Source organism: Phycodurus eques, chromosome 16, assembly GCF_024500275.1.
Source record: "Phycodurus eques isolate BA_2022a chromosome 16, UOR_Pequ_1.1, whole genome shotgun sequence".
NCBI lineage: Eukaryota > Metazoa > Chordata > Actinopteri > Syngnathiformes > Syngnathidae > Phycodurus > Phycodurus eques.
In genome coordinates, this window is record NC_084540.1 from 5266654 (window position 1) to 5293285 (window position 26632).

General features: G+C 42.2%; 2 protein-coding genes across 3 annotated transcripts in view; both read left to right on the forward strand.

Annotated features, from left to right (window-relative positions):
- Nucleotides 1–1656: 1656 nt before the first annotated feature.
- Nucleotides 1657–17827, forward strand: prmt1 (protein arginine methyltransferase 1). Of its 2 annotated transcripts, none has more exons than XM_061700359.1 (10): nucleotides 1657–1762; nucleotides 3228–3323; nucleotides 3410–3565; nucleotides 4931–4994; nucleotides 5112–5254; nucleotides 5867–5954; nucleotides 11012–11127; nucleotides 11242–11392; nucleotides 13488–13609; nucleotides 16668–17827. In XM_061700359.1, exons 1-10 carry the CDS (start codon nucleotides 1736–1738, stop codon nucleotides 16749–16751), a joined length of 1047 nt encoding a protein of 348 aa, XP_061556343.1. In that variant the 5' UTR covers nucleotides 1657–1735; the 3' UTR covers nucleotides 16752–17827. The 2 variants fall into 2 exon arrangements, with proteins under 2 accessions (XP_061556343.1, XP_061556344.1); XM_061700360.1 differs by having other exon boundaries at nucleotides 1659–1762; nucleotides 3237–3323.
- Nucleotides 17828–26249: 8422 nt separating this feature from the next.
- Nucleotides 26250–26632, forward strand: part of trpm4a (transient receptor potential cation channel, subfamily M, member 4a) — a 40891-nt gene continuing 40508 nt past the window's right edge. The window contains exon 1 of the mRNA XM_061700182.1: nucleotides 26250–26265. The gene's annotated coding sequence lies outside the window, so the exon portion shown is untranslated. The remainder of the gene's footprint in view (nucleotides 26266–26632) is intronic.

The following is a 26632-nucleotide window of genomic DNA, read 5'->3' on the forward strand; positions in this document are numbered from 1 at the left end:
TGAATGTGAGTGCGAATGGTTGTTTGTTTGTATGTGCCCTGCGATTGGCTGGCAACCAGTTCAGGGTGGACCCCGCCTCCTGCCCGATGATAGCTGGAATAGGCTCCAGCATGCCCGCAACCCTAGTCAGGAGAAGCGGCTCAGAAAATGGATGGATGGATGGAAGTGGGAATGGGATCTCTGAGGCGTAATGGCAGGCCGTCGAGACGGGGAACATGCGGCAGGCGGTGGCGTGAACAGGTGGATGGCTTGGCGCCATGGTGGAAGAAGTGGAGCACTGAGGACGATGAAGAACATGGGAGTCAGAATAATACAAATAAGCCGTCGCTTACGTTACCGTGCAAGGCCGGTGGACCATTAATACTCTGGCAAGGATTTCCAAGATCTAGCAGGCTTTTATGCACGCAGAGATGGTGACGGCTGATTGAAGACAGGTGCGCGGCCAAGGCGGTGCTGATTAAAGGGAAGGGAGAGAGAGAACGAGTGGGGCGTGAAGTGCCACCCAAGCTCCAAAACAGGAACTACTAGGATAGCTCATGATAGAGACATTATAAAAACTGAGTATCCAATGTATTATTCATCCATCGATTTTCTGTACCGCTTATACTCACTAGGGTTGCGGGCGTTCTGGAGCCTATCCCAGCTACTGCCAGCCAATCGCAGCCAATGTATTATTATTTCACTGAAAATAAGTCCTTTAAATTTTGAACAGGTGACATGGTGGGTGACTGGTTACCACATCTGCCTCAGAGTTCTGAGGACCGGGGTTGAAATCCCGGCCCCGCCTGTGTGGAGTTTGCATGTTCTCCCCGTACCTGCGTGGGTTTTCTCTGGGTACTCCAGTTTCCTCCCACATCCCAAAAACCTGCATGGTAGGTTGATTGAAGACTTTAAATTGCCTGTAGGTGTGAATGTGAGTACGAAGGGTTGTTTGTTTTTGTGTGTCTTGCGATTGGCTGGCGACCAGTTCAGGGTGTACCCCGCCTCTCGCCCGAAGATAGCTGGGAGAGGCTCCAGCACGCCCGCGACCCTCGTGAGGAGAAGCGGTACAGAAAATGGATGGATGGATGGATGGATGGATAATTCCAACATTTAGCTCAGTTGCACATGATTAAAATGTGTTAAACTAGCACATGTTATTTTTTTTTTAGGAAAAGAAGGTAAAATTACATCCGTTTACCAGATTTTAATCATGTGCAACCGAAAATTAAGTTTTTATTTCTTCAGTGTAGTAGTAATTGTAGTTGTAGCCAGGTGTGTCGCAGCCATGAGGGATGTGAGTGTCACAACTCTCACAACTTTTTCAACACCCACCACACCCAATTGTGTTGTAGGCCATGTTAAATGTTATTTTTGGCATCGGTTGTGTGCAGCTGAAAAATGGATGGCGAGCTGCAAAAGGTGATTATTCAAATCAACAAAATGATTATTTAAATCAACAATTTATTTATTTATTTATTTATTTTATCTAATCGGCCAATGACCTCGCCCATCTGTCATGTTTAAAATTAAATGTGACACTTGAACATAAACGTTTGCCCATCCCTGATCTAACGGTTCACGACTACGTGTAGTTTACAGCTCCGAACAGTAGGTGTGCTACTGCCACCTAACGACGGGTTTGAATCCCACTCAAGAAGCAAGGTAGCGAAGAAGAGTGGAAGCAGCTTTCTTTGGTTGAGCAACGAAGACTGAACTCTCTGATCGAGCTCGCGCAGTCAGGCACAAGATCGAAATGGCGGCGCCAGCGGAGAGGATGGAGGTACGATTTTATAACTGCTAATAATTTCACGTTGAGATTGTCTTTCTACAAGTACACCCTCATTTGGGCTTTTGTTATATACAGATAAATGTTACTGAGTTAATACAATGGTTTCGGGTTTTATCACATACGCATCAGGTGATTTCATCCATTTTAACTTGGCGACTAAATCCTCATAACTTAATCTTTTTGTGCTTACTGCTTTATTTTTTTTAACACAACACTATTTCTTAAAAACGTGACTGGCCTCATCCTCCAGCTAAAACCGCTTTTGGCTTCGGTTTCTTCGATTGCCTTTCAGACCGCGTGGGAACCAAAATGTTAGCTTCTTAGCTAGTTAGCTGTCAGCCTCGGATGCTGATTCATTCTCTTATTGGTTGCACCACGATTTGATGTTATCGTTTAATTAGCTTGGCAAACGGCATGCTTGATTTTCAGTGTTGCTCTGTTCCGGACGCTGTTGTGTATTTTGCCGCCTTTGTCACGCTCATTCCTTGATGACCGACTAATTAGTAGCTCGTACACTTAAGTACAGCGAATTGACAAAGGTGTCTAAGGTACCTTATGTCCATGGATTATACGTGAGCGTGTCAATGGCTGCCAATCGTCTATGGTGAGAGATTTTTTATTTTATTTTTTCGTTCGTTTTGAGAATGTCCATTGAACCTGTATGAACAAGGCCAAGATCACATCGCAGTACTTAAACCATGTGCTCCCATCCTTTGTGCCGCTAGGGAAGCGATGCGTTCATTGCATGAGGAGTGGAGGCGATGCATTTCTAGTATAATTCAATGTTTTTCACGAGGAACGAGAGAAAACGTTGAGATTTTCATTTTTAAACTGTTTAAAACTGTTTGCCTGCCCGCTGAGATTATAAACTCATTTTCAGAAGTTTGAATGGAAGTTAACAATGCTCTTTAAGTTAACTTTAGAACCACCAATGTACCAATCAGACAACAGTTACCTGCTTGATCTATAAATATAAATGGATGAAGAGGATAATGATGCAAAGCTGCATGTGCTGCTGGGAATTTCAACAACTGTGATGAGTTAATTTTAGGGCAAGCACTTAAAAAAAAAAAAAAAAAAAAAAAAAAAAAAAAAAAAATTATGTTCAGCATAGCAATGCTTACTGCTGCAGCTAGCTCTTGGCTCAGTCAAAGTCCTAACACAATTGTGGTAATAATTATAAGAAATTCTTAGATATGACCATTTTATTTGCGTGTGGCTACCTGCCCCTGCTGAACCATAACCAGTACTGGTCCTGTGGAAACTGGAGAGCAAGATTGTCATTCACAACAGGCGTCTCTGGCAATCTGTTTTGACAGACAAATACTGCACACATTTTCAGAATCACACCAAAAAATATATTTTTTTTTTAACCCCTGCACGACGGGTAAACAGGAAATTGTTTTTTAGTTTACATTGTGGATTTAATGTGGCTTGTAATTGTCTTTTTGTTGAGGTTTCTCAGGGGGAGAACATGGCAAAGCCTGCAGCAGAAGATATGACGTCAAAGGATTATTATTTTGACTCGTATGCTCACTTTGGCATCCACGAGGTAATTGCAACACTTTTTTTTAGATGCACAGTCTTATGTCCTTTCAGTCATTCAATTTTAATCCCGGCAATTTTTGGCAAATGTAGGAGATGCTAAAGGATGAGGTGCGGACTCTGACCTACCGCAACTCGATGTTCCACAACAAGCATCTCTTTAAGGACAAAGTTGTTCTGGATGTGGGCAGTGGCACGGGAATCCTTTGCATGTTTGCTGCCAAGGCTGGAGCCAAGAAAGTTATAGGGGTAAGTTTGTGTTTGCACACCCACCAGAGTGATTACTTGAATTGCACGCCAGTATTGCCATAACTAGACTTTACACCGATCTGATCGGTATCAGCCGATAATTAGCATTTTATGCTGATGGCTTTGTCGTAATTTGCCGATTTGATCGGCTCCGCATAAAGATATTTACTCCGCGTCGCCATCTTGTGCAGTATATTTGAATCGATAAGCTAGGTTATTTTTAGCCTTGTAACGTGTCTTGACGTACTACTGTAAATACCTGACAGCCAAAGTTATTTAAAAAAAAAAAAAAAAAAAACGGCGGTGTGAGACAGACAACAGGTAATGCCTGGATCAGACCAAGACAAATTTGTTCTTTCACGATAACACGATGTCAGACTACTGCAATCAAATCTTGTATTTCGATACCACCGCATCCCATCTTTTACTAACTGGTCTTTATCTTTTCAACTCAACCGCGACCAGATACACTCATTACCATGGTGACGACATCGCGCGGCGTGTATTATAAGAACAAAATGGGGGGGGGGGGGCATGCGATGATGGTCACCAGTGCTCGGAAGATTACGTTCATTTAAGGATTGCTTGAGGTATGTTCATGTACTTTTAATACAATACAGCTCTCAAGCATGCAACAAAACGTTACGTGGCCTAGCAAGCTAGTGCTAGCACTGACGTTTGTACGTAAGCATGCCGGCATTATGTCGAATCATGCTCTAAAGTTTCGGTGTGTGCGTGAAGTAATTTATTTACAATAAAGTAATTAAACTACAGTAAGTTGGCACCCATTATTTCTGTCATGTTGTAATGTTGGTGTGACCTGGCTGATTAGAATGCATGACCTGACTAGAGCAGTGATTTCCAGCCTTTATGGAGCGAAGGCACATATTTTACAGTTAGAAAATCTCATGGCACACCAACAAACAAAAATGTCACAAAAAGTAGATGCACAGCAATCACTGTATGTACTTCCTGCCATCTGATAGAACATTTGTTCTGTCTGTCACTATGCCTCACTGGCATAAATGGAGGAACAAAGATGCATTATTTCTCGTTAATGAATTTTTGAACAGTTCAGTAAAATTTTTATTAATTTCCCATGCACGGCACGCCTGAAAATTGCTCATGGCACACTGGTCGAGAATCACTCGACTAGAGAATACTTTTGAAGATACTCAGTATACACAGTACACAAATATATAAAGTAAATGAACAAGCCATTTAAATAGAAACATTGCGCCATCTTGTGATCGGTTATCTTTTTGTTTAACTTTGTAATCGACCTCAAAATCCTGATTGTGTAAAGCCTAGCCATACCATGGGAAATTTTGCATTGAAATAGTGCCTTTGTGTATTTCTTCATAGATTGAGTGCAGCAGTATCTCAGACTACGCTGTGAAAATAGTGAAGGCCAACAAGATGGATGATGGTGAGTAAACTAATAACTGGAGTGATGCAACAATTGCTATTCGGAAGAAAAGAGATGGGACAAAATCTGTCTGCAGGGATAAAACTTTTTTTTTTTTTTTTTTTTTTTTGTCTCCAGTGGTAACAATTATCAAAGGGAAGGTGGAAGAGGTGGATCTGCCGGTGGAAGGAGTAGATATCATCATATCTGAATGGATGGGCTACTGCCTTTTCTACGAGTCCATGCTCAATACGGTCATCTATGCCCGGGACAAATGGCTGGTATGTGTGATCCTCCTGTGGGATTTATTTCTTACAGTAAGCATGTGACTGAATAAGTTTCCTCTTCTTCCAACCTTTCTGTGGGTGATTGCCAACTGTGTTTTGTCAACCTCACTGAATTACTGTTGGCAAACTTTTTTTGCAAGCTAAAATTGTGATTTGACCGTATCCTTCTTAAAATTACCGTAATTTCTCGTGTATAATGTGCATCCATGTGTAATATGCACCCCCAAAGATTACTTCAAAATTCTGAAAAACCCTTCTACCCATGTATAATGCATTTTTACAATGAATGATTTTGCTTCTACCCATATGATCCAAACATGAAGTCTTATCTGTATTTTGAGTTATTTCAAATAATTATTCTGAAGCAATTTATTTGAACACACAATACTTTTTATTTACTTGCTCTTGAAATTCACAGCCCTACTTTTATTTACTAAATAAGAAAACACACAGTTGTGCTCATGTTTGATTACCCAGGCAGAATTTGGTAGATGGGTACAGTTCTTTAAAGAAAACATGAAGGATTATACACGAGAAATTACGGTAAACCTCCAGCATTGATGCAGGTTTTTTTTCCCCACCTCACCTTCAATTGTATCCATACAGAAGCAAGATGGACTCATTTTCCCAGACAGGGCAACACTTTATGTGACCGCCATTGAAGACAGGCAGTACAAGGACTACAAAATCCACTGTGAGTCACCTGTCCCAACCTTGGCCAACAAGTCATGAGTTATGATGCATCACATTTTGGAAAATTGAGCCAGTACACACTGTGTGTGCGTGCGTGCATACATAGGCTTTGCACAATCAGGATTTTTGGGCTTGTATATACGTGTACTGTATACTGATTATCTTTAAAAGTATTCTCTATTCAGGTCATGTATTCTAATCAGTCAGGTGAAACCAACATTACAACATGACAGAAATAATGGGCGCTAGTTTAGTGGAATTAAATTACTTTATTGGAATTATGTTACACCGAAACCTTAGCGCATGATTTGACACACCGCTGGCATGTTTACGTACGACCTTTAGTGATAGCACTAGCTTGCTAGGCCACATAACGTTTTGTTGCCTGCTTGCGAGCCATGTCGTATTAAAAGTATGTGAACATATCTCCACCAATCCTTGAATTAAAGTCCTCTCCCGAGCACCGGTAACTACCAGCACACACTTTTTACATTTTGTTCTTATAATACATGCGGCGCGATCCGTTGTATTTGTCGTTGCCATGGTAACGAGTATCCAGTCGCGTTTGAGTTGACAATAAACCCCAGTGATTGTAAAAGACGGGATGCGGTGGTATGGGAATGCAAGATGTTATTGCAGTAGTCTGACATCGTGAAAGACCAAATTTGTCTTGTCTGATCCAGGCATTACGTGTTGTCTGTCACACACCGCCGTTTAAAAAAAAAAAAAAAATAAATAAACTTTATTGACTACGTCAAAAGACAAGGTTAAAAATAAATTAGCTTTGCGATTAAAATATACTGTACACGATGGCGACGCAGAATAAATGTCTTTTGCGGAGCCGATCAGTGATAGGCGAATTATGACAAAACTTATATAAACGTGTGATATATCAGTTTTAATAAATCTGCAAACATTTCAACAATTCTGATTTTGTCTGTCAATATGGGGTGCTGTGTGTACATTAATGAGGGGAAAAATGAACTTAAATGATTTTAGCAAATTGCTGCAATATCATAGAGTGAAAAATTTAAGGGGGTCTGCGTATGGGCTGGAGCAATTTGACTATATTACAGGCAGATGGCGGTACGGGGGACGACTGGTTAGAGCATCTGCCTCACAGGCTGAGGACCGGGGTTCAATCCCCAACCCTGACTGTGTGGAGTTTGCATGTTTTCTCCGGGCACTCCGGTTTCCTCCCACATCCCAAAAAACATGCATGGTAGGTTAATTGAAGACTCTAAATTGTCCGTAGGTGTGAATGTGATTGCGAATGGTTGTGTGTTTCTATGTGCCCTGCGATTAGCTGGCAACCAGTTCAGGGTGTACCCCGCCTCCTGCCCGATGATAGCTGGGATAGGCTCCAGCACTCCCGCGACCCTTTTGAGGATAATCTGTTCAGAAAATGGAAGGATGGATTCCGTACCCACTGTATGCAGTCATGTTGGAATGAAAGTGTGGGCAACACCTTATAACCTCTAGGTGGCGGTGGCGCCCTATACCATGCGTAATGCACACTATTGACTTTTGACAATTTTCTTGGGGGGTGTGTGCATTACACATGAGAAATAATACACGAAAGTACACGAGAAATTACGGTACTTGTACTGTATACTGAGTATCTTCAAAAGTATTCTCTCATCCATTGATTCCCAACCAGTGTGCCATGAGCGATCTTCAGATGTGCCGTGGGAAATTATAAAATTTCTTTTCACTGTTCAAAAAATTATTCATTTACAAGAAATGTATTTTGTTCCTCTATTTATGCCAGTAAGGCATAGTGACAGATAGAACAAATACACGCTCTTCTATTAGATGGCAAGAAGTACATACAGTAATTACTGTGCATCTACTTTCTGTGACATTTTTGTTTGTTGGTGTGCCGTGAGATTTTCCAATTGTAAAATTTGTCTTTGCTCCATAAAGGTTGGAAATCACTGCTCGTCAGGTCTAATCAGTCATGTCAAACCAATGTTACAATATGAGAGAAATAATGGGTGTTAATTGAACTACTTTATTGTAATTAAATTACTTCACACACCGAAACTTTAAAGCATGATTCGGCATAACGCCGGCATGTTTACGTACAACCGTTAGTGCTAGCACTAGCTTGCTCGCCTACGTTTTGTTGCCTGCTTGTGAGCCGCATAGTATTAAAAGTACGTGAACATACTTCAAGCAATCCTTAAATGAACGTAAACTCCCAAGCACCGGTAACCACCACCACACATTTTTCCCTATTTTGTGCCGTCGCCATGGTGACGAGTGTATCTGGTCACGTTTGGGTTGACAAGATAAAGCCATGTGATCGTAAAAGACAGGATGCGGTGGTATCGGAATACAAGATTTTATTGAAGTAGTCTGACATAGTGCAGTTGTGAAAGACCAAATTTGTCTTGTAGTCTGAGCCAGGCATTACGTGTTGTCTGTCCTACACAATGTTTTTTTTTTTTTTTAAATATATATATATATATATATATATATAAAATGCTTTAACTGTAGTACGTCAAAAGACTCGACAAGGCTAAAAAGAAACAAGGTTTTGGATTCAAATATACTGTACACAATGGCAACGTGGAGTAAATGTCTTTTGCGCCGCCAATCAATGTCATTGATCGGATCAACGAATTATGACAAAGCCGATAAGCATAAAATGCTAATTATCGGCCGATACTGATCAAGCCTATCAGTTCGGTGTAAAGTCTAATACAGGTATAAGCAGAAAGGGTCTTTTTGACAGTCAGAAATATTGGTTGTCTGTCGAAGCTTCTATGCATAGTGATCTCATTCCATACCAACATGAAGGGCACAGTTCTTTTCAACAGTCACTTCTCAGAGCCATTCTCCATCAACACTAGCATAAAGCAGGGATGCGTTCTTGCCCCCCAGCCCTTTTTGGAATCTTCTCCTGTCATGTGCTTTTGACTCATCCACTGATGGCATGTACCTTTACACTCGATCCAACGGGAAACTGTTCAACCTCGCACGCCTTCGGGTAAAGACGAATGTTCGCGAAGTCTTTATTAGAGAGATGCTCTTTGCCGACGATGCAGCCCGTAGCCCACTCAGAGGATGCCCTACAGAGACTAAGTGACCGCTTCTCTGCCGCCTGCAAGAACTTCGGCCTTACCATCACCTTGAAGAAAAAAAATGTCTTTGTTCAAGGTGGTCCATCCCCTCTGTTGATTATCACGGCCTGCCCTCTTGTTACAGTGGACAACTTCACCTATCTTAGATCCAACATCACCAATACCCTCACACATGAAACTGAACTTGACTGTCTGCTTGGCAGGGCATCTTCCACCATGAGTAAACTGTCCCAAAAAAAAGTATGTGAAAACAAACTACTTGCAGAGTACATCAAAGTGCTTGTTTATCAGGCTTGTGTTCTCACCACCCTACTGTATGGTAGTGAAACTTTTGCCCCTGTCCCCATTTATTTTTTTGCATCGTTGTCACATTTAAGTTTCCCGTCAAGAAATTTCATTAGACAACACCAGTAAACACAAAATGCAGTTTTTAAATGGTGCTCATTATTAAGAGAGAAAAATCTAAATCCGAACCTACAAGGCCCCGTGTGAGAAAGTGTTTGCCCCCCAGTTAAAACATAACAGTGGTTTATCATTCCCAAGTTCAATTTCTCTAGCTACACCCAGCCCTGATACTGTCACACCTGTTCTCTGTCAAGAAATCACTTAAGACCTGCCTGATAAAGTGAAGTAGACCAAAAGATCCTCAGGTTAGATGACATGCAGAGCTCTAAAGAAATTCAGGAACAAATGAGAGCGTAAATGAGCTCAATCAGTGCGGAAAAAGGTTATAAAGCCATTTCTAAAGCTTTGGGACTGTAGCGAACCACAGTGAGGGCCATTATCCACAAATGGCGAAAACATAACAGTGGTGAACCTTCCCAGGAGGGCCAGCCGACCAAAATTACCCCAAGAGTGCAGCAATGACTCATCAGAGGTCACAAAGACCGACATCATCATCCAAAGAACTACAGGCCTCACTTGCCTCATTTAAGGTCAGTCAGTGTTCATAACTCCATCATAAGAGACTCTGCAAAAATCGACGAAGACGAAAACCACTGCTGAGCAAAAAGAACATGAGGTTTCGTCTCAATTTTGCCAAAGACTCACTGATCTTTTAGGTAAATACTCTGGTCTGACGAGCAAAGGTTTTTGGAAGGTGTGTCTCCCATTACATCTGGTGTAAATGTAACACCGCATTTCAGAAAAAACATCATCCTATAGTAAAATATGGTGGTGGTAGTGTGATGGTCTGTGGCTGTTTTGCTACTTCAAGGCCTGGAAGAGTTGCTGTGATAAATGGAACAATGAATTATGTTGTCTACCAAAAAATCCTGAAGGGGAATGTCCGACCATATGTCCGTGACCAGGCAGAAATGAACCTAGGTTCTGCAGAAGCACAATCCAAAACATACCGGCACGTCCACTTCTGAATGGTTGAACGAAAACAAAATGAAGACTTAGGAGTGTCTTAGTCCTGAACATAATGCTATTGAAATGCTGTGCCATGACCTTAAAAAGGCGGTCAGTGTTCATGACTCCATCTTAAGAGACTCGGCAAAAATCGACGAAGACGAAAACCACTGCTGAGCAAAAAGAACATGAAGTTTTGTCTCAATTTTGCCAAAGACTGTGATCTTTTGGGTAAATACTTTGTGGTCTGACGAACAAAGGTTTTTGGAAGGTGTCTCTCCCATTACATCTGGTGTAAATGTAACACCGGATTTCAGAAAAAAAACATCCTACTATAGTAAAATATGGTGGTAGTGTGATTGTCTGGGGCTGTTTTGCTACTTCAAGGCCTGGAAGACTTGTTGTGATAAATGGAAAAATGAATTCTGTTGTCTACCAAAAAATCCCAAGGAGAATGTCTGACCATCTGTTCGTGACCTAAGGCTGAAATGAACCTAGATTCCGAATTGGTTAAATTGCCACTTTTGTACGGTATAACTTCAAGGGACAATTTGAAAGCGAAACCTGAACAGAAGCACTGTGGTTGTCAACACATACCCGTGTCTGTGTATTTCAGGGTGGGAGAATGTGTACGGATTTGACATGTCGTGCATCAAGGAGGTGGCGATTAAGGAACCCCTAGTTGATGTAGTGGATCCCAAGCAGCTGGTCAGCAGCGCCTGCCTCATCAAGGTGGGTGAATGATGAGAGCAATTTTTGGGTGTGTGCTTTGTTGACTTTTTGGTTTAATCTCTTTATTTGTCTGTGTGTGTGTGTGTGTGTGTGTGTGTGTGTGTGTGTGTGTAGGAGGTTGACATCTACACAGTGAAGCCAGACGACTTGACCTTCACCTCGCCGTTCTGCCTGCAAGTGAAGAGGAACGACTACATCCATGCCCTTGTTACCTACTTCAACATCGAGTTCACCCGCTGTCACAAGAGGACCGGCTTTTCCACAAGTCAGTCTGCTTGCCATGCTAATTGGCATAACGTGTTTGTCTTATAAAAATATTAAAAGGGATCCTCTACTCCCAACAAAATTCTGTTCTTATGGTGGCAATGTAACAGAAATTTGTACACAAGTCGGAACATGCGATTGTATGTCGCTAACACAATAGTAGTCATCACTGAAAATGTATATGTAAAACACTGAAAATTGTGAACCACATGGCCTTAAAAGGTCTTCAATTCGTCTAGGGCTGTCTCTGTCATATCTTAGTATTTGAGTATCCTTCTAAAAAAAATTCCTTGGTTAGAGCAGTTATGGCGGCACGGTGGCCGACTGGTTAGTGTCAGCCCCACAGTTCTGAGAAGCGGGGTTCAATCCCCGGCCCCGCCTCTGTGGAGTTTGCATGTTCTCCCCGTGCCTGTGTGGGTTTTCTCCGGGCAATCCGGTTTCCTCCCACATCCCCAAAACATCCACGTTAATTGAAAACTCTAAATTGCCCGTAAGTGTGAATGTGAGTGCAAATGGTTGTTTGTATGTGCCCTGCGATTGGCTGGCAACCAGTTCTGGGTGTACCCCGCCTCCTGCCCGATGATAGCTGGGATAGGCTCCAGCACGGCCACGACCCTAGTCAGGAAAAGCGGCTCAGAAAATGAATGGATGGATGGATGGATAGAGCAGTTATGAATACACAACAAAACATAAGCCATTTCACTTAATAATTCACGTCCAATTGGTTTTCTTTCTTAATCAACTATTTTTTTTCTCTTAAATGCATATTGAGCACCAAACTGTATTTTCTTGTTTGTAAACACTTTCAGTGATGCCATTTCAAACAAATACAAATACATTTCCATTTACATTTTGTATTTCTTGTATGAAAGACATAAGGCAATTTAAAAGGCTTAAGCAGCCTTTATGTTGTGCAACTTCACTTGAGCAGCCAGCATTTTAGCATGTGACATAATACACTTAGACCAGCTGACAAAATTCAAATGAACACATCCCAAGAGGGAACACACATACATTACCCTCCAAAACTTATTGAACGGCAAGGTCAATTCCTTGGTTTTTGTTGTATACTGAAGACATTTGGGTTTTGGATCAAAAGATTTGGGTTTTGGATCAAAAGATGAACACGTAACAAAAGTTCAGAATTCCAGCTTTCATTTCATAGTCTTTATATTGAGATGTATTAAACAACTTAGGACAGAGCACCTTTTGTTTGAATCCACCCACTTTTCATGGGACCAAAAGTATTGGAACAGACATTATTAACTTTTAAACATTTATTTGGTGGCATAACCCTTACTTACAATAACTGCATCAAGCCTGCAACCCATTGACTTCACGTGAAATGCTTTTCCAAGTGTTAACTGCAGCCTCTTTCAGTTGTTGTTTTGTTTCTGGGGGTTACTCCCTTCAGTCTCCTCTTCAGGAGATAAAATGGTTAAGGTCCAGTGATTGACTTGGCCAGTCTAAAACCTTCCACTCCCCCCCCCGATGAAGTCTTTTGTTGTTGGCAGTGTGTTGAAGCTTCTCCCATTTAGTTTGGATGCATTTTTCTGTATACTTGTTTTGCCCCCCCCCTTCCTACTAGCATGTATTTTATTGTCATTTACGAGGGGTGGACTTCTATCCTTAAACTACATACGTTGGTACTGATTGTATGGTATAAACTGCATATTGAATTTGAGATGACAAAATCAGCCTTTGCTAAAAGGTTAGCATTAGCGATTAGCATGCTAGCTACCATTCAGCGACCTCATAATTTATGAACATTACAAATCTAATAGTGTCTTAAAAATCACTGACAGATGCACCGCCGTCGTTTTTGGCAAGGTTTTTCACTGGCCAACCGTGTGTCTGTCGGAAGCAAATGTCCGTGCACTAAACATAGACAGTGGCCAAATGATTCGGGGCAGTGCAAATTGGTTCTGCGTGGCGCAAATATATTTCTTCATTGCCCGAGCCAGAAATTTTTACGTCACCCAATTTTTTTGGACGGAGTTGGCCAATGCCCCCCACCCACGCGCGCGCACAGCGTTAAATTTGTCTTGCTGAAATTTGTAGATCCCATGCCATTAAACTTGGTTTGTCCCCCCCAGGCCCAGAGTCTCCCTACACCCACTGGAAGCAGACTGTGTTCTACCTGGATGATTACTTGACTGTCAAGATCGGCGAAGAGATCTTGGGCACCATCAGCATGAAGCCAAATGTCAAAAACAATGTAAGCATTTTCACGTTTAAGCAGCTGCTATACAATGGTCTCTGTGTGAGGTTCCAAACAGCGTTCAATGAACTAGTTTGCACAGCAGCGTAAAAATAGATGCGTGACGCAAGAAGGCACGCTTGTTACCATCGTACTTAACATATTTTTGTATATATTGTTTAATTTATGACCTACAGTATTTACTGCAATTAGGATTTTATTACTGCATTCCCTTATGTTTGTGATTTATAACAAGTTATAACATTGGAATCTTGGACTTTGTCCTCTTTCTCTGCATAGTTGCAGTGTATATTCTGTTGAGGCTGCTGTTCCGTTTTGAATACATGTTCCGGTAAAGGCGCAGCAGAATTCAACCTTTGTAGCACTGCAGTTATCAAATCTTTTCATATTTGAGTATTCCATTAAAAATGTTAGTGAATAATCGAGTATTCGGATAAATAGTATTTTTGTTTGGTTAAAGAGCAATTCAGTTCACAAAATAAGCCATTCCACTTAAATTAACCAGTGTTTCATTTTTTAGATATTCAACTTTTTTTTAATTCAGATTGAGCAGCAAACTATTTTGTCTAGAAATATTTTGAGTGAGGGAATTTCAAACAAATTAAAATTAATAAGAGAAATTTAAACTTCTACTTTTTGTATGTATTAAAAAAGGCGTAAGGAGCCTGTTTTGCAACTTCACTTGAGCAGCTAGCATTTTCGAATGTGACACAATAATACAATAAGGTCATGGTTGTGCATTTGAGCGTAGACCAGACTAACTAACCTAAAATGAAGATCACTCGATAGGAAACACAAATATTACCTTCATACGTTTTTTTGACAAACTTTGCCACTCAATTTTTTATTTTATTTTTTAATACCCCCATCACCTGCAGTACCTGACTCAAAATGTAGCCATTTGCAGATACGATGGTAGTACACTGGCCGTATGTCTCACAGTGCTTAACTACTGGAATACACTGAGCAAAACTGTCCTTTGACAAGCCCCCATGAATACGTTAGGTCACGTTATAGTCACACGCATCCTCTACTTGTCACCACTGTAATAAATTGGCTTGACACGATCAGGATTTTTGGGGGCGATCACAGAGTTTAAAAAAACGATAACCGATCCGATTTACAAGATGGAGCAATGTATCTATTTAAATGACTTGTTAATTTACTGCATATACTTGTATACTGAGTATCTCTATTCATGTCATGTATTCTAATCAGTCAGGACAAACCAAAATTACATGACACAAATAATGGGTGCTAACGTACTGTAAATAAATTACTTTATGATAATTAGATTACTTCACACACACACCAAAACCTAGAGGATGATTCGACAGAACGCTGGTATGTTTACGTACAACCATACCTGTGCCTTGCCACAATTCTGACTCTGAGCTCTTCAGTGCTCTGACATGCACTGTGAGCTGTAAGGTCTTATATAGACAGGTGTGTGGCTTTCCTAATCAAGTCTAATCAGTATAATCAAACACAGCTAGACTCCAATGAAGGTGTAGAAACATCTCAAGGATGATCGTAAGAAATGGACAGCACCTGAATTAAATGTGTCACAGCAAAGGGTCTGAATACTTATGGCGGTGTGATAGTTCAGTTTTTCGTTTTTAATAAATTTGCAAAAAATTCAAAGTTTTTTTTCCTGTCAATATGGGGTGCTGTGTTGTGTACATTTAATGAGGATAAAAAAACGAACTTAAATGATTTCAACAAATGGCTGCAATAGAACAAAGTGAAAAATTTTAGGGGGTCTGAATACTTTCCGGACCCACTGTATGCTTCGCTTCATCCTCCTCATGTTGATGAGGGAGCTTGACAATTAACTCTTTCTTGCCATTGACAGGCAGCTTCTCTATATACCAATGCTGCCTTTCCATTACAAGTTCCAGAACGGCCTGGCCTCCGCTGCTTTTCCATGTTAACAGGCACCAATCAAAAGTGTGAGGGATTGGGGCGGGATCAAGATGACACGCTCGTTTCTTGTCACTATATTTCATCTTCTGCCAATATGGACACAAGTGCTCGCACCTCCTCAGTCGACCACAGAACAAAAGCTGCTTTAAGCCTGCCGTGCACTGCGCGACGTGGTCGAACCAGACGATTGTGTAGAGTTGCCGACGCACCCCACCTAGCACATGAGCGAAGTGCATGTCTGGCGAGTTTGTCTAGGTGTTTGATGACGTGTGTTCTGTATGCTGTACTTTATCACATTCCTTAAACCATAAAAAGATAAATAGTTAAGGAAGAAACGGGTTGTTAAAGAGAGAAGGTGTTGGTGATGATAAAGGTGAGCGTGTGGATGTTTGAAAGGAGGCGTGCTGGCTCCATTTGAATGTAATGAGCGTGTCCGTACGTTCGCTTACATTCTGGTCACAAGCTTTGCTTTTTTCATCCTCAGGTATATTATACATTTATATAGTTAACGATTGTGAACGTGACAAGTCACCCCGCTTTAAAAAACGCCTACATCTGTCGGCCCATCAGATGAAAGTTACGTCGTAGCCCTCCTCGGCCTGTTTTATAGAATCAGGTCGGAGGAGATTCTGAAAAGCGGTGCCACCGTTCAGCCTCAAAAAAGTGTCATTGAAAATCGACCACACGGGGCAGAACGAGGCTGGTTGGGCGTAGAATGGGTACAATGGAAAAGGGGCACAATAGTATCTAACTGAGAGGGCCTGCAGTGAATGAGTGACAATAAGCGCATCCCTGAGGCAGAGAGAATTCCTCGAGCATCTTTTGTATGTGAAATACTCAACACTTGTACTCGTTGCAGCCCAAAATCTTTGCTCACTGAACTAATACCTCATGCAATTTTAGCCTCATCTGCTTATACTAGCCCAATGTTGGGATCATAATCTGTATTGTATATCCCTTGTTCCTGTATCCTTATCTGTACCTCGTTGTCACTTAAACCTTCACAAGAATAGCCAACCAGATTTGTGATTAAATGCTACAAAAAGTTTAGATAAATGTGCGATTGTTTAGCGATTATGGTGTTCAAATCAGCGATTGTATGTACTGATGGTTGTGTTTTTGTCTGCAGAGAGACCTGGACTTCACTGTAGACCTCGCCTTTAAGGGCCAGCTGTGTGAGGTGTCCAAGACGTCAGAGTACAGGATGCGCTAGTGGCCTCTTACCTCCCCCGCCCCGTGTATAGTTTGTCTTTAGAGGCTGACATGTACGGTTTGACCGGTGGGCTGAAACCGTAAAAATATTCCCCTTGCAGCAACATTTTAAAGATTTGTTTTGGTGTAATTTTTTTGTGCAAATATTTGCCATATTTAAATGTTTTTCCACATTTTTGGGGAAGTGAGTTGGCAGTGAGACTCATTGTGCAGTAGTCAACAAATGCATGTTTTGTTTCCATCTTCTTGGGTTTCCCTTGTTCTTTGCACATTCAAGACCCGAACACACACCCTCTCTTGACAGAATAGCATGGACAGTCACTTGGGCCACTGCTCTCTTAGTTTCTTTGGACTGTGTTGAAGCTGCAAATATGTAGATTTTGTTTTTTCCTTTCAAAAGGTGTCTAAGATAGCTTCTCTACAAAACAGCGGAAGTTCTGTTCATACTAATAACTACTTCAGTACTATGATTTAAAAAAACAACAACAACAAAAAAAAACTAAGCTAATTGTGCTCATTTTAAGAGGTACAGTCTTCTGGACAGACTGACATTTGAGGTTTTACACACTTGCAGCTTCGATCTTGAGTGTCATTGCCCTGTACTCCATAGTCCTGCAATGATGACACTAGGTCACGTGAACTAGGATCTATCCTGTTTGTGATGTGTACATCACCGTGCCACCTGTCCCCCAGAGTTTTTTTTTTTTTTTTTTTTTTTTTTTTTTTTTTTTTTTTAGCAGGTCAAACCATTTTGAGAACCAAACGTCAACATCCAACATTAACCTTTTTAGCATTTTCATAATGCAAGTATTCATAACTGCTGGGCCTGAAAGAATAAAAGAGACTGCCTGGTTCCAACTAGTTGCACAGTTCCGTAGGTGTCTTCTTGGAGCCGCTGTGTTAAAGTATGCCTTTATAGTTTGTCTGCGGCGATTGGAGTCTGTCTCAACTGAACTGTGTTGGCACGTGACTGACATGACTCACCACACTGTTTTTTTTTTTTTTTTTTTGGTATTTTGTCTGCTGCTTTTTTTATATAGTGAAACTAAAACTGTAAATTAAACTTTTTGCATCAGCTCCATTCTTTTTGATTCCTTTATTGTCCAAGTAGCTATCTTACACTAAGAATTTTTAACATTCTACAAGCAATCCTTGATTGTAAGTAAAGCCCTGGGGAATGTGAAATTTCTAATTGTTTGAGGTGATTTTATGCTTACACTATCCAAAAGATGAATCAAACGAACCAAACTGGCGACCAGTTCAGGGTGTTCCCTGCCTCTCGCTCAAACTCGGCTGAGATAGGTGCCAGAACAGCTGTGATCCTAGTGAGGATAAGTGGTTCAGGAAATGGATGTATGTCCTGTTGGAACTGGGGCCAATTCCCTGTAAAAAGACTGTTCATGGAGTCTGGTAAAAAAAATTGTTTTTAAGTGTTCTCATATATGATGCACATCCTATGCCTGTATGCCATGAAATACAGTCTCCTCCAAAAATATTGGAACAGCAAGGTCAATTCCTGTTTGGTGTATACTGAAGACATTTGTGTTTCAGATCAAAAGATGAGTATGAGGCAAAAGTTCAGAATTATAGCTTTTATTTCATGGTATTTACATCTGGTTGTGTTACACAACTCAGGAAAAATCTTTTGTTTGAACCTCAATGAGTGTTTCTCTTTGCTCAGGTGTTACCTTTCAGATTGATTGCTTAAACGATGCTTGTTTTTGGCTTTGGGTTTCACCTGTGAAAACTGCATTTGCTCGCGAGAAAAGAACTTGAAAACTGCATTTGCTAAGCAAACATAAAGCCCAGAGAGCTGTCTATCGGAGAAAAGAAACCCATTTTGAAGCTGAGAGAAGTGGGAAAATCAAGCAGAGCTGTTGGACAAACACTGGACATAGCCACTACAACAATTTGGAATGTCCCGAAAAAGAAACAACTGGTGTACTGTGCAACAGACATCGAAGAGGCCGGGGAAGGGTATCATTGTGAGAGCTGTGAAGAAAAAGCCAAAGACAACAGTCAGTGACATCACTCAACAGCCAAAGTAAAAAGTCAGTGACATCGCTGCCAAACTCCACAGGGTAGGGGTGAAGGTATCATAATCCACTGTTCGAAGAAGACTTTGAGAAGAAATATACAGGCCATTACAACAAGATGCAAACCACTCATCAGCAAAATGGTCTCATATTCATCTTTTGATCTGAAACCCAAATGTCTTCAGTATACAACAAAAACAAAAATGTACCTGTCTGTTCCAATACTTTTGGAGAGGACAATGTTACTCGTAGTAACAGGTATTATAACTACTATAATGCACAATTACTATCCATCCATATTCCTGGGCCGCTTCTCCTCACTAGGGTCACGGGCGTGCTGGAGCATATCCCAGCTATCATCGGGCAGGAGGCGGGTACACCCTGAACTGGTTGCCAGCCAATCGCAGGGCTCATACAAACAAACAACCATTCGCACGCACAGTCACACCTACGGGCAATTTAGTCTTCAATGAATGCATGTTTTTGGGATGGGGGAGGAAACCGGAGTGCCTGGAGAAAACCCACGCAGGCACGGGGAGAACATGCAAACTCCAAACAGGCGGGGCCTGGGACTGAACCCGGGTCCTCGGAACTGTGAGGCTGACGCTCTAACCAGTCGGCCACCGTGCCCCTACTTTTTGAATTGAACCACTGAAATAAAGGACCTTTTCTATGATACTCAAATGTATTGAGATGCACTTGTACGGTTTTGTTTCCTTCCGTACCAACTATAACTATAACTATGATGGTCTTCAAAATGCAGGACTGTTCATCCATCCATCCAAACATTTTCTGAGCCGCTTCTCCTCACTAGGGTTGTGGGCGTGCTGGAGCCTATCCCAGCTATCATCGGGCAGGAGGCGGGGTACACCCTGAACTGGTTGCCAGCCAGGGCACATACAAACAAACAACCATTCGCACTCACATTCACACCTACGGACAATTTAGAGTTGTCAATTAACCGACCACGCATGTTTTTGGGATGTGGCCCCCACTGGGTGGCCAGTTGTCGGGGTGCCTCAGTGGGGCCGGCGGACCGCCCTGGGTCCCTCGGTGTGGGACGTGTCCCATCCACCGGGCTGCTCTCGGGTGGACCCCTGGGCCTGGGTCCTGCCCTCAACCTGACAGAACAGCTTTGGGTTGATTTTTGAGTGGACAGTGAGCTAGGCCTTCTCGTCCAACATCAGTGTGTGACCCCACAAATATAAAATGCTCCTACAAAAATGGACAAAAATTCCCCAAACTCACTGCAAAGGGTAGAATATGTAAAAGGTGTGTGCCGCTTATCCACACTCGGGTCATGGGCGTGCTGGAGCCTATCCCAGCTGACTCTGGGCGAGCGGTGTGGTACACCCTCAACTGGTCGCCAGCCGATCACAGGGCACATATAAACAAACAACCATTTGCACTCACATTCATACTGAGGGCAATTTAGAGTCTTCAGTTAACCTACCATGCATGTTTTGGGATGTGAGAGGAAAACAGAGTACCCGGAGAAAACCCACGCAGGCACGGGGAGAACATGCAAACTCCACACAGTTGGGGCCCGGGATTGAACCCGGGTCCTCAGAACTGTGAGGCTGACGCTCTAACCAGTCGTCCACCGTGCCGCCATGTACAATAATGTGCAAAATAAATTATTAATGTAAAAAACATGGATTGTGTGTTTTTTTTTTAAAATATATGTTTATTTTGTAAATGCTCCTTTCATTATTTACTCACCATAATACTACAAAAATAAATTATTAGGAACAAACATATTTTTTTTTTACTTTTAATTTTGTTCTAGTTGTGGTGGCAGCCTGCAGTTGTCTGCTTGTGCTACTCTGAAGGGGTCGGGGAGCCGACTCCTGTCATTTGCTTGAAAGAGTCGGCTCTTTGAGCCATTTCGTTCGCGACCGACACATCACTACAATCTAGAGAAGTGCTATATAAAACCAATTTATCAATAATAGTAGGCCTGTGATGATAAAAATTTTTGAACAATATATCATCACACAGCGGCACGGTGGACGACGGGTTAGAGCGTCAGCCTCACAGTTCTGAGGACCCGGGTTCAATCCCCAGCCCCGACTGTGCGGAGTTTGCATGTTCTCCCCGTGCCTGCGTGGGTTTTCTCCGGGCACTCCGGTTTCCTCCCACATCCCAAAAACATGCATACATCTGAGACTCTAAATTGCCTATAGGTGTAACTGTGAGTGCGAATGGTTGTCTGTTTGTATGTGCCCTGCGATTGGCTGGCAACCAGTTCAGGGTGTACCCTGCCTCCTGCCCTATGACAGCTGGGATAGGCTCCAGCATGCCCGCGACCCTAGTGAGGATAAGCAACTCAGAAAATGGATGGATGGATGGATATTATCACACAAATTATTGCTGATAAATGATATTATTACCAACATTTTTGGAGACCAAATTGACCTCTAAACAGTGTTGCCACAGTTACCTTGAAAAAGTAACTTAGTTACTTTACTGATTACTTGAGCTAAAATGTATAAATTTGTTACTTTTATGACTACTTGATTTCAAAAGTAATTAAGTTATAAAAAAGTAACTTTTTAGTTACTTTCAGCAGCTGCCAAGTGGCAGTAATATCTCTTATCCACAGTACAAAAAAAGCATTATCTTAACCGTACCCATTACTTGGTAATTTACGCCACACAAGTTACAGAATCATGTTATCAACATGAACCAAAAACTTAAATATTAGTGTAGTTGATGCCACATTAAATCAGCAATTTATCCTGGTGAGGTGTTCTGGACACGTCCCACCGGGAGGAGAGCCTGGGGACGAACCAGGAGACGCTGAGAGACTGTCTCTCGGCTGGCCTGTGAACGCCTCGGATAAAAATAACTTCAATGATTTTAGCAAATGGCTGCAATATAACAAAGAGTGAAAAATTTAAGGGGGTCTGAATACTTTCCGTATCCACTGTATACCGACGCTGGGTTGTTGGATTTCGGTTATTCATTTACAGTGTTGATAAATCCATATTTTCATACAGCTGACTCTCATGCAATTCATACAGGCGGGTGCGTTGTCTTGTTGATAATATTAAGTCAGAGGCTGAAATTACAAGTTGCTGGATGAGCATAAGGAAATGTCCTACTGCGGCAATGTACTTCCTGCGGCTTGTGAGAAAGCACGGCCTGCTGCAGGAGCTGCTGAGGCAGTTCTGCACAGCGGGCATCGAATCAGTCCTGTGTTCTTCCATCACAGTCTGGTTTGGTGCTGCTACAAAAAAGGACAAACTCCGACTGCAACAATCAAAACTGCTGAAAAGATTGTCGGTTTCCCCCTACCCACCCTTGAGGACAGAACTAAGACAAGCGCGTGAAAAATCGTCTCGGACCCTCTACATCCCGGTCACCAGCTCGTCCAACTTTACCTATATTCCCTGATTCTCTCTATCATGTCAATGTGTTCCATCATTCGATGCCTGAAAGGGCCATCCGGCATTGGGATGAGACGTAAGTGACCTGTTATTGCTTTGCGCACATTATGTTGAGCACAGACCTGACATTCAAACAAAATCCTATCAACCATTTCTACCAAATGAGGTGCCCACCAGACAGATCTGAGAGCCTCAATACGCCTCCCCCCTCTCCCCTTGCGCAATGGTCGGAGCCATGCGCATCAAGAACAGTGATCCTAACCAACGCAGTAGGTAACAAAAAATTACCCTCAGGACCACGCCACAGATCCTTCTGTCTTGGGTGGTTTTGTGGGCACCTCGTTTAAGCCACATACTGTGCTCATAGACGCCGGATTGGCACTGGGCATCAATCAGTGAAGATAAGGTAGTGAGAGGTTCACAATTCTCCGCTACGAGCAGGGGAGCAATAGTTTCCCTGGAGGTGGCACTCTTGGTGGCCTCATCAGCAAGGTTGTTACTGCGAACAACAAAAGAGTTTACTGATGAGCTGGGCATTTAATGATGGCCAAAGCCGAGGGGAACTTCCATCCATCCATTTTCTGAGCCGCTTCTCCTCACTAGGGTCGCGGGCATGCTGGAGCCTATCCCATCTGTCATCGGGCAGGAGGCGGGGTACACCCTGAACTGGTTGCCAGCCAATCACAGAGAGGGCAACTTGATAGGGTCAAATAATGTGGGCACGGCTTCCCCATGTACTACTGGGGTGCCGTCCGCCCTCTTAAAACCTCTTTCGTGCCAAATTTTATCATTAATGTGACACACACTGTAAGCCTATGCAGAGTCTGTGTAGACATTTGATCTCCTGCCTGCCGCCAGCTGGCATGCAACAGTCAATGCTATTATTTCCGCTAGCTGCGCTGAGCAAGGTTGGGGAATGTTCTCAGCTTGTACTTCAGCAAAAGTGGCATCACCTTTAAATTGAACCACAGCATAACCTAAACGATTCCCAGCTAGGTCCCTGAAACAAGAGCCATCAACAAAATATGTAAGGTCCACAACAATTGTCTGGTTGTGAAGGTCGTCTCTTAGTTTTCAAAAGATTTCTGTTGAGATGACGCAATCAAGAGGAGTGTCTTTGCTGGGGAAAACCATTGGCGTAGCGGGATTAACTATATCACAATGCTGAATAGTTAATTCCGGTGCTGATATAATTACCTCATAGCCTTTTCGCTTGGCCCGAGTTAACACAAAACGTGGGCTTGTCAATAGGGAAAGAAGCTTTTTGAAAGGGATATAGGGCGGCGGTGGCTAGGCCCTGGTAGCAGGGCGGTAGTCCAGCCTTGACATTTTCACGTTTAGTGGTATAATAAGCTAGAGGCTGATTCCCTATTGGCGTATCCTGCATCAATACTGCACAAGCATATTCAGATTTTTCTGCCTCATACAACAGGAAACGTTTAGAATAGTCCGGGTTGCCAAGCGTCGGAGCCTGCTGTAAGTCTCGTTTGAGAGCTAGGAAACTGTGCGTGTGCGGGTCCGGAACTACGGAAGTCACAGCGTCAACAGTGGCATTGATAGTGCGCAGATCATGCACAAGTCGATAATCAGGAGATCGAGGTTTTGGCACTGGATAAATTGGAGTATTGCATTGTTGTAATTAGAACACCGGCAGCGAGTAGGGATTTTGGTTTCACATATGAGGAGGAAGGCAGCAGTAAAGCTTTACCTGGATGCTACAGGGAGTGTGGTTTCAAAGATCCCAGACAAGAAGAAGTGTGTTTTATATTATGCTCTTGTTTTTCCTGGACAAGGTCCTGGTGCACCTCTCTTGCCAGTGGCAGACATGCTAACCAATGACCACACTGTCCCCTCTGTAGCCTACTGGCTGTTGCGTTTTCTACGGAGTCTCAAAATTCACTTTGCTGACAGTAACTCATGTGGAGACAGACTACAGCTGGGCACTAATTCAGGCTGTTCTTCAACAAAGACAGCATTTATGCCGACCCGAGGAGGTGTCATGCAATGACAATCTGCAAGCATGCAACAGACAAGGGACACAAAGACTTTCTAACCTTTGTCTTTGCAAGGCTGCAAAACGGTGAAAATCTGAATGAAGGCATCCTGATCTTCAGGGCCATTTGTGTTCTGTTGTTTGGCAAGACCAACACACCAGTAGTAAGGAACAATATGCATACACTTCAACAACTCTTCTGTCAGGTCGAGTGTGACTCTCTATCAGAAGAACCTGTTTACACCAGGAACTTTGATGACCTTGGAGAGTCCAGATCAATTGTAGGCAGATCTCCCTTCATGCAAAATTTTCAGCATGTCTCAGAAGAGTCTGCAGCAACCATTGATTCTGTGGTAAAGTCACCTGAAGAAAACTTGTACTCCTGCCCTGGCTTAACAAGACTCCAACTGGACACATGTATGTCCATATTTCCCCTGTGAAGTGGGTTGATGTTAAGTGACTTAAAACGCCATGCTGCTGATATGGACCCAAATCCAGAAAGCACACAAGCGACAGGTTCTGTAAGAGAAACAAATTGCCATGTAGAGGATTGGTTTGGCATTGTTAAAGATAACATCCTTCAAAAAATGTAATGGAAACGTCCAGGAACCTTCATCTGGAAAATGTACACGTCTAGATCGCCTGATTTAAAGGCTCTTAATATGAAGGACATTAGCTTTTCAGATGAGACATGGTCCAAAAAGGATGATCAGACTGAGGTTAAAACCACTAGCAAGTCCAAATACAACAGAGTTTCTACCACAATGCCTGTAGCGAAAAAGAAAAGGTCCTTAAAGAGAAAGAGAGCCGGTCGTGCAGGTGCTTCTAACAACATTGAGGAAAAAAAAGAATTCTATGCCAACTCAGAGGATGAGGCCATTGGACCAGGGAAGAGGAGGCCACTATCCCAGCACCCCAAAAGACATGCATAGGCCTCAATAGAGGGGCTGTAAACCAAACAATGAAGGAACTCTCCATTAACCTAGTGAAATCAGACGAGACCAAAACAGGTTAGTGTTCGCTGTCATGAAACCTCAGTCAGCTCACATGCCCAAGGGTCAGAGGTATGTTTTCAATTTCTTTGTTTCTACATCTTCTTTATTTTATCCATCCCATCCATCCATTATCAATGGATGGATGGGATGTATCACAATGTATCATTGTCTGATTAATTTACTGTTTTTCATGCAATTATTATTATTTTTTAAATTTCTGGTTGAGGTTTGTATTTGAGGTTATAATCAACCCACTTGACATACACAAAAGTGTGCCTTCACGACAACTAAAGATTGTTTAGAAGGGAAATCTAAGTGTCAATGTGCTAAACAACAACAACATTTTGCAGACTATAATAGAGTTTTACCTTGAAGCCACATTGAAAAGGATGCACCGACTGTACGGCTTACACCACTACATAATGGGTGTCATTTTATTTGGTGAAAACACTCAATTGGCCATGCAAACCCTAAAGAATGTAAGTACATTTCATTTAAGTACCGCATACTTGTGAGCTATGTTGGGTTCTTGCTGAAACAGTATTCTATTTGCGACTTGACTATGAACATGTCTATTCTGTTATGGGAATTATTGTTTTCAAAGATCCCTGGTAGGCGGCACGGCTAGACGACTGGTTAGATCGTCTACCTCACAGTTCTGAGGACCAGGGTTCAATCCCCGAACCCTGCCTGTGTGGAGTTTGCATGTTCTCCCAGTGCCAGCGTGAGTTTTCTCCGGGCACTCTGGTTTCCTCCCACATCCCCAAAACATCCACGTTAATTTAAAACTCTAAATTACCTGTAAATGTGAATGTGAGTGCAAATGGTTGTTTGTTTGTATGTGCCCTGCGATTGGCTGGCAACCAGTTCGGGGTGTACCCCGCCTCCTGCCCGATGACAGCTGGGATAGGCTCCAGCACGCCCGCGACCCTAGTGAGGAGAAGCGGCTCAGAAAATGGCTTGATGTATTCTAAATTCATTTTTATGTGCATTCTTGGAAAGTACCTTTATGCTGTATAACAAGACAAATATTTGTGGTTGATCCTGCTGATCCTAGCTCGGATCTTAAAGTGTCCTAGGAGGCAGCTAAACGCTTCCGGTAAGAATTGTTTCACTTAGTAGGCATACATGTTTTTATAGTAGTTTCTCTTGCTTACTTGCTTACTGACCTTTGTCATTTTCAGACTACTATATTTAATCTAATGACAGCAATCTCATTTCAACAGTCACCTATGGCCCAGTACACATAAAAAAGAATCACCATTGTCATCATAATCACAATAATAAGCTATAAGATCAATCATGATTCATCAATGTAACAAGTTGGACCAGAAGTCTTTTACCTCACACACAATTCCTGCCGTCAGCAAAAACAAACAAACTGTTACTGCATATACATTTATAGTGACAACAAATCCAGCCGATATTTATTTTATTTTTTTCCACTCACAGACACGACACTCGCT